Source organism: Pimephales promelas, chromosome 25 (genome assembly GCF_988280905.1).
Source record: "Pimephales promelas chromosome 25, fPimPro1.hap1.1, whole genome shotgun sequence".
NCBI classification, from domain to species: domain Eukaryota; kingdom Metazoa; phylum Chordata; class Actinopteri; order Cypriniformes; family Leuciscidae; genus Pimephales; species Pimephales promelas.
In genome coordinates this window covers 11,046,535-11,059,100 of record NC_142793.1, presented here as the reverse complement: position 1 = coordinate 11,059,100, position 12,566 = coordinate 11,046,535, and the positions used below count along the sequence as shown (strand labels likewise).

Below are 12,566 nucleotides of genomic sequence, written 5' to 3'. Positions count from 1 at the left end.
TGTCATCCAAAATGTCCATGACATTCTTTCTTCAGTCGAAAAGATATTAAGGTTTTTGATGAAAACATTCCAGGATTTTTCTCCATATAATGGACTTCAATGGGAACCAAACGGTCCAAGGTCCAAAAGACAGTTTCAGTGCAAACTGTTCAAAGCGCTTTAAACGATTCCAGACGATGAATAAGGGTAATTAAATAATAAATAAAATATATCAAGTTTAAGTTTTATAAGCGCATATGCTCGCCTTGCTCTATTCTGTGATGAGCGTTCATGACTCTCCTGTTCAAACAAATCTTTTTTCGAGTCATGACTCGAAGGGTCCTTGATAAGACGCTTATTCATCATCTGGTGTCGTTTAAAGCCATTTGAAGCTGCACTGAAACATTCATTTGGACCTTGAACCGTTTGGTTCCCATTGAAATCCATTATATGGTGAAAAATCCTGGAATATTTTCATCAAAAACCTTCATTTTTTTTCGACTGAAGAAAGAAAGACGTGGACATCTTGGATGACATGGGGGTGAGTAAATTATCAGCAAAAGTTTTTTTTTTTTTTTTTTTTTTTTTTTTAAAGTGAACTACTCCTTTAAGCAGTTTCTGTCTGATCCTGTAGGGGGAGCTCCAAACTACTTCCCCAACAGTTTCAGTGCTCCCGATACCCAGCTGTGCTTCCTGGAGTCCAAGTGCCAAGTGTCTCCTGATGTGGGCCGATACAACAGCGCAGACGATGACAACGTGACCCAGGTGTGTTCGCGATTGTGTGCATCAGTGTACTGATAATCCAGCCGTCCGTGAGTTCTAATATTTCCCGCTCTGATCCTTTCCGCAGGTGCGCACGTTCTTCACCGAGGTGCTGAACGAAGCCGAGCGAGAGCGGCTGTGTCAGAATATGGCCGGCCATTTGAAAGGAGCGCAGCTGTTTATTCAGAAACGCGTGGTATGATTTTAATCTCAAACTTCTCATTAGCAGCTATTGGGGAACAGGGGTTGGAAAAAAACATGATTCTAGATAATTCAGATGTTTGTTATTTGTGATTTTTGCAGGTGCAAAACCTGATGTCCGTTCACCATGATTATGGGACTCGTGTTCAGACTCTCCTGGATAAACACAACGCTGAAGGGAAGAAGGTAAAAAACATTTGATCAGTCTCACACACATTCATCTGTGTTCTTTTAGAATGGATTAGGGTGTATATCTAAAACCATTTATTTTGGTATAAACTAAATAAAATAAATCCTAATTAAATATAAAAAAAATAGCTTGATGTACTAAAATAACTAACAAAAACCGAGATAAAAAATAATAAACTCTATATGTATATACTAAAAATTTAACAAATTGAAAACGAAAAAAAATCAAATAAATAATTCATTTTTTTTTTTTTTTTTACTATAATATTTTTCAATAACGCTGGTGTTTATATCATTATTTTCTGTCTTTGTCTCTCCAGAACACGATTCATGTTTATAGTCGCGGTGGAGCGTCTGCTGTGGCTGCAGCCTCTAAGATGTGATTTAAAAGTGCCGCCCCTCTGCACACACACACACACACACATTCATTCTCTTATAGAGTGTGAGATAGAGTCATGAAGCTAAACTCATTCCTTGTGTGCAGTAAAAATACAGACATCATATCTAACATGGCCAATTCACAACACAAGTGGTATTGGCAAATGCTACGTTGATTTCATAATCATGATTTATGCCATTAAACCAAATGGGGGCTTTGGATGCACACGCAACTAATCCAAATTTAATCAGCCTCTTCCAGTGTATTTCTGCATTTTGATTGTCTGTGAAATGTAGAATAGACAATCAGAATTAGCACACGTTTTAATTTGAAGACTGTGTGACGCTTTAGATTTTTTTTGCTCTCTGTATCTCATTTTAAAGCTGAATAGGAGAAATGATCTCTTTCCGTCCCTTTTGCCTTAACTGAATATAATTCAGTTGTGTTAACTTGAATGTAATGGCTTTTGTCATTTTTGTAATTAATAAATAAGAATATTTGATCTCTATAACTGAGTGGTGTATTCATTTGAAATCTTGGTTGTGCATTTTCTTTTCACAACATTCTAATTTTCCATAGCCTGAATCTTCATCTTTATCATACCTTTAAAATTTTATTCTCGCAATTTGGAGGGCAAAATGTAAATGTGTATACATTTAATTTTCCTTGTTCATCCCACAAAGATATTGTCTATAGACCATTTCACAAAATGTAAACAACACTGGTCCAGAAACACTTCCTGTTTCAGTTTGTAACTGTTTTCTTTATTTCACATGTAAAGAAAACATCTTAAAGATGTTTGTTTAACTTTTTGATTCAGTTTTAAATGTTCTGTTGGTTGTATTTTATCCCAGCTTTTATGTAGTGTTAAAAAAACTGAAACAGGAAGTGCTTCTGGACCAGTGTTGTTTACATCTTGTGAAATGGTCTATATAGCTTTGGAAGACTCAAAATATTGCATGATTCATAATCTGATTTCTTACATTTTTTGGGGAAATTTTGGAACTTGACAATATTTGATTAATAAAAACAGTGCATTATTATGGTTCCAGACATTCAGTAAATGACTGAGTGAGCTTCACCTTCCTCTTTCCAGTAGGGGGCGCCACTTCCTTACTCAGGATCGCGAGATGTGTGACCAGAATAAACATCACTTGAATGATGTTGGAAAGATTATTAGCTTGCAGCATACATGCTTCCTAAACAGAAGCGCTTTGGTGTTTCAATGAGGATGCTTGCGTCCCATCCGCATTTCTATCCCCCAAAATCCCTTTGAGTCTCCTTTCTTTTTTTTAATGAAGTGAATGAAAGGCTCTTAAATAACCCTTGAAAAACTGGAATAATTCAGAAATCTAAGTTAATTTTTTTAAATGATAAAAATAAATGTATTTATTTGAATGCATTTTAAATTAATTATGTTTAAATGCATATTTCGAATTTTTAAAAATGCCCTTATAGTTTTAATTGTGCGTTTTTGACAAACCTAGAGATTTTCTCAAAATGGATATAGAAGCAGCACCCTGCCCTATTCTCTCTAGCAACAACCACATAATGAATGACCGTTCTCTCTCTCTCTCTGACTCCACCCATATGCAGTGCTGTATAAGTAGTGTCCTGATCTTTCCCCTCAGTAATTCCTCTTCAGATTCTTCCAGGAGTTTTGACCCCTGACCTCCGAGGATGGATAACGCCACATACAGCTACGTGAACGACTGCACTCCGCTCACTAATTGTAAGTCCGGCCGTAAGGCTGGCGGCTCCACGGTGGTCAACATGAGCCAAGCGGGCAAGAAGCCACCAAATGACTACCTGGTCTGGTCACTCTGTAACACTCTTTACGTCAACTTCTGCTGCCTGGGATTCATGGCTCTGATCTACTCCATCAAGGTGAGCTCCAACACCTAATGTCTTTGTGTGGCTTTAACTTCATCAGAAATATTTCTGGATGTCACATGATGGACCATTAAAGTTCAATGGTTTTACAGCCCAAAGACCCTCTAGTTTAGATGCCAGTTAAGTTCAACATCCAGAACTGTTTAATCTCCAAGTGATGCCATAAACTATTTTGGGTTCCTTCAAAGAACCTTTCAGTGAACAGTTTTTAAAGTGTAAAAAAAATTTTTTCTTAGTGTGGAGAACATTTTAATCTAATCTTACCTTTTCCAAAAATAGCTTTTTGTGAACTGTAAAGTTCCAAGAACCATCGATGGCAATAAAGGACCTTTATTTTCAAGAGTTCTGAGAATGACCTAATGCAAGGAACCATTAAAGAACCTTGATTTGACTTCATGTGCTAAAACACGGCTGTCCGAGACTCTCATTTCCATTCTGTGTGTTTGTGTTTTCAGGCTCGAGACCAGAAGACCTTGGGCGACTTGCGTGCCGCACAGGAATGCTCAGACAAGGCGAAGTGGTACAACATTCTGGCATCGGGCTGGAATCTCTTGATCCCGCTGCTGTTGGTGGGTCTGCTGGTCCTGCTCCTGGTTCATCTGGGAAGCTCAGAGGGAGCGTTTGATTTCTTTGGTGAAGATGGATTTCAGAGTTTCATGAAGCTCTTCAGCAGGTAGACCGAGCGACTCAAGCAATCCCACCACCAAAAGCTCCTGCAAACCCTCTGGACAGTTCAAGTTATCTTCACTTTATCAGCATGCTATTTTCTTTGGCTGTGTGATGAGTTTATTACAATTTAGATTTGTTTTTCATAATGTCAATGTACTATATATCTATCCAACAATTCTATTTTATGTTAATTTGGCTCAACTGTATTTAATAAAATATTTAATGTCCTCAGTATGTTTCCACATGCGTCTCCTTGAATAGATTTCTATCAACAGTGGGTTTAAAGTACATTAGCGATGTTTCGTCGACGAAAAAGGTCCATTGTAAATCGTGAAGAGATATCACATAGCACGTCGCTTTCAAACAAGCAAACTCGCGATACCGCGTAACGTCGTTACTTACCAACGACTGGATTTCACCCGCGAAGTTTCGCCAAGGAACGCGATATTTCAAGGAAACTTCGACGACGAAAAGATCCAGTTTAATAGTGTAGCGAATAAATAATGATAAACACTTCAAACAAAGCAGACAAATCAGCGCGACGAATTCGCGTGACCATTGGCTGCTTTCTCCAGCGAAATTTCGTCTCAGTGATATTTTATTCAAGAAAATATATTATTTTACTCTAGGCGGTTCTATTTAATAATTAACATGTAGGCCTAGTGTGCTAAATATCATGTTAAGTAATAAATAATGAGGTTGGCAGCCAACAATCCAAAATCTGTGTAGCCTATAGATAATCATAAACCACAAAATATTTATTTTATTTTATATTTATTTTATAAAATAAAAAAAAAACTCCCACTAAGCTGATTTGCTGGTCTTTCAGTCTGGTTAGGCTTGTCTTTTTGCTAGTTTTAGAGGGGGTTTGGTCACTTTTCAGTTGAGACGCCATCTTAAACCCACTGAGACCAGTTTGGCCTGGGTATGAAGATCATGTTAGGCTGGTTTTAAGCTGTTTTCTTTTCATCAAGGAAGTTAATTGGTTTAGAAGAGCAGGTTAACATGAATTCTTTGGAGTTTGTGTTTCAGGGAGACTGAAGGGGTGCTGTGGTTTAGTTCTCATGCGTCTCTGTAATGTTGGACTGTGCCGCCTGTGCTTACAGCGGTGACCCCTCCCAGCTCTACTGGTATTTTTATCATTTAAATGACAGAGCTGTTTGCCAAACTTCACTCCCCTTCTATTTCAGTCGGCATGCAGAGTGGACACAGATGTGCAGGGACTCGATTAAAGAGCAGTTAACACACACCCTCATGTAGACCTTCTGCCCATTTCTCATCTGTGTGGATTCTTGCTGATATCTAGGTTTAAATAGTATAGCATACATAGGCCACACAGCCTATGGGTAACTTTGATGGTCGCACAAATGCTATTCTGTGTATCTTATCTCAGCAATAGTACACAGACAAACACGGTAAAGAAAACATTCATCAATCACTGAATGGTGTAACCATTAATCAAAGTAGGTTCTATTTATTTTTTTTCCTTTTTTTTTGAAAAATAAGATCAAATGTTATTTTATTTTAAATATGTTAAAATAAACTTAAACGATTAATGTTCTAAAATTGAGCTGGTAACATGCCACAATTAAGATGTTGTAAGAAGGTTTGATAATTAACTGGCAAACAAACATGTTGGACCTTTTCTGCAATAAAAAAAAAGTGAGAAAAAAAAAACGTTGGTTGGTATTCGGGGAATAACTCAGATGCACACTTATTGGTAACAGAAATGGAATAATAATGAGAATTTGAAATTGGATATGTTGATGTTTTGTCCAAAGTCTAATAAACAAAACATGTCAAGAACATTTTATTGATATATATATATATATATATATATATATATATATATATATATATATATATATATATATATATTGATTCAGTTGTAAGGTATGTAAAAAAAAAAAATGTTTACACTTCTGATCTTCGGGGCCAATATGACCCCACATTGAAATGAATAGGAAATGTGAATAAATAAATAAATAAATATATTTTCTTCTTGTGTAAAAAAAAAAAAAAATCTGGCATATATATATCCAAAAACACAGCATTAATGAATAGATGAGAAGTAAACAAAAAAATGGTATATGATTATATGATTAAAAATGTATATTTGTTTGTACAATTACTCAATCAATTGTTGGGGTCGTGCAGACCCCGAAGCCCAGAAGTGTAAACCGGAAACGAAGACCATTTGAAGGTTAAGCAATTTTTGTCCTCTTAATTTTGATTAGCTAATACAGTAAATGTCATTGTCATTAGTGTAAACAAACACACACACACACACACACAAATTTGAAATAAAATGTGATTTTATACATTTAAAACTATTCACATATGAAACTTTCTGTCTTGAAAAAAAACATATTTACGTAGGCTAAAAGATATTTATACGCATAATATTTTAATATATTTAACATTTTATCTTTTTGTGTGTGTGTGTGGGGGGGGGGTCATTACAGTAAAAAAGTTAAATATATTTGATTAATTATATTTTAATAAACATATTGTTTTTTTCGTATATAATTGACTATTTGTTTTTAGCATTTCGACGTTTTGTAAAACAACGTGCATACTAATATGTCCAAATCCAGAAAGGAATGATTTGATGCTTGTGAGTAGTCATTTAGCAGCACATAAGCAGTCATTTAGACACATTCATCCGAGGCTATTTACAGTGCGCTTATTACAGGGACAGTCCGCCTGCAGAACCTCGAGGCACAGCAGTGATAGCCTCGATGCCCGTGCGTTCTTCTGAAACTAACTTTCTTACATTGAGTTGCAGCTTGTTTTCTTGCTGCCTTCATTAGAGTTTCAGTGGGATTTATCTGCTTTCAGGGTTTTTAGCTTTTAGCTGCAGTGGTTTGAGCCCAACCACATTAGGGAGGATCACACACATAAACACCCACAAACTGAAATTACCCTCTGCAGAGAGCAGACGTCTATATGCAGCTGATCTGAGAGGACTGAGGGATAATCTTGCCCTTCCGCCTGCTTTCAGGCTCTATAATGAAGGTCGGTAGTTTCTGGGTGGCTTTCAGCGCCCACCCAGTTTTAATAACAGGTAGACAGCGGACTTATATTTGTTATCAGTTTGGACGGACCAAGGTCTACGTTTCTGTTATTAGGCACGTAGCCTATCTCTTTAAAACCCGTTATGGGGTAGGCTACCATGGACCTGAATGATTTGATATGGTACACACATATATAGCTAGGCCTGCTAATAAAATACTTTAATCAAAGTCTCTGGATAGAACGATAAATATTGATAGTCAATTATGCCCATCTGTTTGTGTGTCGGCTAACCACACGTGCAAAATAATCTCCACTTACAAAAAGTACAATACCCCCCCCCCCCCCCCCCTCCTTATGTTGGCTTCCTGCGGATTACATTATGCTATTCTAAATTACAATATAAATACCATGGTGCATTTGATTTCAAACGACCATGTATCCATGTGGTAGCGCCCTATTATTCTGTAAGACACCGGCAGATGGCGCTGAATGGTTGTCATTTTTCTTGTCATTACATTGTTTAGAAAGCATAGGAAAATGTACAAAAACAACAAATATGTCCTCTATATCCGCTCTGGACACTAAAAAGACATAAAATGACACGTATAGGCAAAAACAATGTTTTTTTTTTCATTCATCATCACCAATAGCCTACATTTTTAGGTTTCAGGATTTTTTAACCAAACTTTGTTAAAGGGATACTCCACTTTTTTTGGAAATAGGCTTATTTTTCCACTCCCCCAGAGTTAAACAGTTGAGTTTTACCGTTTTCGAATGTATTCAGCCGATTTTCTGATATTTAGAAGAATATCAGTAACCAACCAGACAGTTTCTCATTGACTTCCATAGTATATTTTTTCCTACTGTCTGGTTACTGATATTCTTCAACGGTAAAACTCAACTGTTTAACTCTGGGGGAGTGGTAAAATGAGCCTATTTCCAAAAAAAGTGGAGTATACCTTTAAAAAAAATGGTATGAAAGACATAACGAAATGAACCGATATATCCTTTACTTTATACAAAATCATATTTTGATTAGAAACCCCATAACATTTACCTGAGATGTTGATTTGTGACAAACAATTTAAAAAATTGGTCAGATTTAAATTATATTTACAAAATATTATCATATTTCCTTAAGAGTGATAAATTTGGTCACTAAATTTATGTCAGTCATTTTTAAAGACCAAAGAGAAGTTGCTCTCATGCTGAAGCACCAAACATTTGATATCTCTGAAAATGTGCACTTTACAGGACATCCAGGCCTAAAACTGTGAGAAATTCACTCAAATATAATGTCAAAAGTCTACTCCATGGGTCGGATATAAATAATCCCTAATCATGTTTGAATTAGTTTTTTAGTTTATTTTAATTTTAATTTTTTTTACAGTCAAACTAACTAAAAGAAAAACATTCCATGCACAATGTTGTTTGAACAACTTTATGTTGACTAATTCATCTGTTCATCTTTATTTTCCCACACAGGTCAGCAAATCGTTAATTACACGGACTCAAGGGTTTTCCCACGAAGGGTCATTCGCTCAGCTGGTGAGTTACTAATTCATAAATGCTGTTTCATGACGTGTCAGTATTCTGACATCACAGACGTGCTTGAGCGAGTGTGTCAGCTGGTCCACCGTCCACACACACACTCGCTCCTGCTGGATGTGGTTGGCCAGCTGGTGTCCATGGAGACGCAGCTGCGGAGTGGCTGAGAAACATTGGGGACCCTGACCCTCATGCGGGACGACATCTGCCCTGTCATCTCACAACGTCCACAGATATGGTTATACAGCACTTACACAAGCGCTTTTCACGAATATCATACATTTTAGTGTCCTATGATTTATTTAGGTTTTTAAAGGGATAGTTCACTTTGAAATTAATTTTTGGTATGTTTTATCTTACCTCAAGGGCATCCAAGATGTAGGTGTCTTTGTTTCCACAGTATTTTCAATTTTGATATTTTTAGGTCAAACCGTTCTTGTCTATCAGTCATATAATGGAGGTCTATGGTCACCACCTCAAAGAGCAAGCACAGAGAAGTCCAAATTAAACATGATTTAATGACTCGTAAATGTAATTGATGGTCTAAGACACGAAACGAGCGGTTTGTGTGAGAAAACGAACAGTATTTATATCGTTTTTACCTCTTGTAATCACAGCCACGTCCAAATGATCTGAAGGCATGGGCGGTTCGGAAGTGATCTCTTGCGCGTGTACGTCACTCATTATTTACACAGAGATTTCGAAAGTGTTACCTTCACTGTGAAGATCTATACACATATTTAGATATACAGTCGCAATGGAAGAAGATTTCGATATATCAACAGACAACTTTGAATTTTATTTTTGTTGCAACTGCACGAGAGATCACTTCCGGCGCTTTCCAGCACTTGCGCAGACCGAAGCACCCGCGCCCTCAGATCACTTGCACGTGGCTGTGGTTACAAGAGGTAAAAACGATATAAATACTGTTCGTTTTCTCACACAAACCGCTCGTTTCGTGTCTTAGTCCATCAATGTGTACTTACATTTACGAGTCATTCAATCATGTTTAATTTGGACTTCTCTGTGCATGCTCTTTGAGGTGGTGACCATACACCTCCATTATATGACTGATAGACAAGAACGGTTTGACCTAAAAATATCAAAATTGAAAATACTGTGGAAACAAAGAAACCTACATCTTGGATGCCCTTGAGGTAAGCTAAAACATACCAAAAATTCATTTCAAAGTGAACTATCCCTTTAATATTTTATTGCTCAATTCATGTCAAACTATTATGTAACATAAAATTAACCTAGAATGAAAAGTTGTTACTGTTAAACAGATTGAGTGTCTGTATGTCAATTTACAGACTCAATTTTATCATACAATGTCAACATTTTGAAATAATATTAATACTGGGTGACACTTTATTTTAAGGTTACAGTGTAATTATTTATTTAAGTACTGGGTAATTATAATAAACTACATGTACTTACTATAGAATTTTGGGTTAGGTTTGGGGTTTAGTTTAATGTAATTATGCACAATTCATAGTAATTACTATAGGAACTACATGTAACGTGTAACAAAGACACTGTAAATAATGTGTTACCAAAATCTGTTTTCAATTATTAACTACTTGTAATAATGTAATCTACTTACTGTGTTGACTCAATATTCAATTCATTCTATTTTAATCAATAAATATATTTAATTAATCCCAGAAATAAAATAAAAGTATAAGTCAATATGCAACCCTGTTACTGCATAATTTTGTTACATAAAATTTAACAATTCTTAAAATTGTGACACCGGCTATTCTTTCAACTGCAAGGTGGGAAAACAAATAATTTCCTTAAATTTTCTCAATTTTTACAAATATTTGTAATTTTTCATGCACAAAAATTCATTTTATTTTCAGAAAACACAATAAATTTTTTCTTCAATTTATGGCAAAATAGGTTTATTATCAATATCAATTATAACAAACCAACATTTTAACCCCTACTGAATACTAATTTAATTTAAGCTAAATTTGCAAATCTGTAACTTGCAATCTTATCATCCATTCTCTGTATTTCATTTTAGTTTGTAAATTGAGTTTAATAGTTAAAATACTCTGATGTTTAAGTGTTGTTTGATTGACGTGCATTTCCCCTCCCCCATATTCTCAACAGTGCTAATTGATGTGGACTCTTTAACGGTTTCTCTCAATCTGTTACATTTGGTCATATCCCCCTCCCACACACACACACACACACACACACGCACACACACACACACACACACACACACACACACACACACACACACACACACACACACACATCAGAAAACCACATCAGTGACAGTTAACAGTAATTGGACTCAGATTGTCCTTCCTGTTACATGAAAGTCATAGTCGGTTCTTTTATCTTGTTTATAAGTCTTCTGTAGTTTTAAAGGAGTATTCACTCTAAAAAAAAAAAAATTGTTTGCTGATAATTTACTCACCCCCATGTCATTCAAGATATCCATGTAATTCTTTCTTCAGTCGAAAAGAAATTAAGATTTTTTTTTAATGAAAACATTCCAGGATTTTTTTTCCATATAATGGACTTTAATTTTTTTGTTTTGTTTTGTTTTTTAAATGACGGTTCATCATTTGAACTCGTTTAAAGCCTTTTGAACAGTTTGCAGTTTGCACTGAACTGTCTTTTGGACCTTGAACCGTTTGGTTCCCATTGAAGTCCATTATATGGAGAAAAATCCTGGAATGTTTTCATCAAATACCCTTTTTTTTTTAAAGCGAACTACTCCTTTAAGAACTTTGTAAATTTGAAGAGAGCTTTGAAATTTGAAGTTAAACAAATACAATCAAAACTTTGGTCTCGATCCCGGATTAGGAACTTTGTCAAACAATTGAGATTTGAGGACAACAAAGATGTCTGCTGTGTGAACCGTAAAAATGGGCTCTCTGTCATGCAGATGTTAAACACACACGCATGAATATTAAGCAGATCACCGGCGAGTGTCTTGTGTTTGTATGCAGACACGCGCCATTCCTACGCGCGCGTTCCTGCAGGTGTTTTCGCGGGGAGTTGTGGGAGGAGCGCGCGGCGCGGGTTCGCGGCGGGGAGGAGCGCGCGGCCTAATTTGCAGGTCAAAGCGAGGCGGCACGCTCTTCATCCTTTCTTTTCATCTTTCCCACTCTCTTTTATCTCTCCCGCTCGTTTTTTCCTCGCTTTTCTTCTGCCTATGTGGTCTTGAAAACATCCAACCCCCTCCCCTCCCCCACCGCGCTTTCTTTCTTTTAGGTGTGCTTGCAAACCCTTAATCCGAGTATTAGGCTAAATGGCTACAGACATTATTAATGAGACCTTCAATCGTGAGACTTAAAAATAGGCAAACTATTATTAATGATTCCAATTAATAGTCCAGTTTTAATTGTTTTTAAATAATTTTATTTTTTATAATAGAAATGTTTTGATAGTTTTTATATATAAATGTTTATGAATTAAACATAAATTGATGTGACCCTGGACCACAAAACCTGTCACATTGGCCATTTAAAATATGTATACACCATCAGAAAGCTAAATAAATAAGCTTTCCATTTGGCCGAGATGCAACTATGCTATTTGAAAATCTCTGAGGGTGCAAAAAAAAAAGAAAGAAAAAAAAAGTAAACATTGAGAAAGTCGCCTTTAAAGTCGTCCATTTATGTTCGCGATTGTGCTTCATTCACTCACATAAATAAATGTTTTATATGGTAGGAAATGTATAAATTGCCTTCATGAAACATGGTCTTTATTTAATATCATAATGATTTTTGGCATAAAAGAAAAATCGATAATTTTGACCCATACAATGTATTGTTGGCTATTGTGATCCAGGGTCACATATGTGACCTCAATTTCACTTTCCATCATTTTAGACTTATTATAAAAAATGTAAAAAAAGCCAGTTCATCAATGATATCATCTTTGGGGAAGTGACATCATT

At 36.0% G+C, this 12,566-nt stretch overlaps 2 protein-coding genes across 2 annotated transcripts in view; both read left to right on the top strand.

The window, feature by feature from the left end:
* The window catches only part of cat (catalase), an 11,010-nt gene extending 8,998 nt beyond the window's left edge, over window positions 1–2,012 (top strand). Inside the window, exons 10-13 of the mRNA XM_089127847.1 lie at window positions 614–744; window positions 830–937; window positions 1,045–1,128; window positions 1,452–2,012. Coding sequence (XP_088983973.1) covers window positions 614–744; window positions 830–937; window positions 1,045–1,128; window positions 1,452–1,514 — 386 coding nt within the window. The 3' untranslated portion in view covers window positions 1,515–2,012. The remainder of the gene's footprint in view (window positions 1–613; window positions 745–829; window positions 938–1,044; window positions 1,129–1,451) is intronic.
* Window positions 2,013–3,066: 1,054 nt separating this feature from the next.
* ifitm5 (interferon induced transmembrane protein 5) lies at window positions 3,067–4,179 on the top strand. Its single transcript, XM_039669198.2, has 2 exons — window positions 3,067–3,397; window positions 3,859–4,179. Exons 1-2 carry the CDS (start codon window positions 3,191–3,193, stop codon window positions 4,078–4,080), a joined length of 429 nt encoding a protein of 142 aa, XP_039525132.1. The 5' UTR covers window positions 3,067–3,190; the 3' UTR covers window positions 4,081–4,179.
* The last annotated feature ends 8,387 nt before the right edge of the window (window positions 4,180–12,566 follow it).

Excerpts from the sequence above, each read along its gene's own strand:
- ifitm5 (XM_039669198.2), top strand. The coding sequence starts at position 3,191 with ATGGATAACGCCACATACAGCTACGTGAACGACTGCACTCCGCTCACT. Across the intron at positions 3,398-3,858 it reads CTCTGATCTACTCCATCAAG|GCTCGAGACCAGAAGACCTT; the intron begins GTGAGCTCCAAC and ends TTGTGTTTTCAG.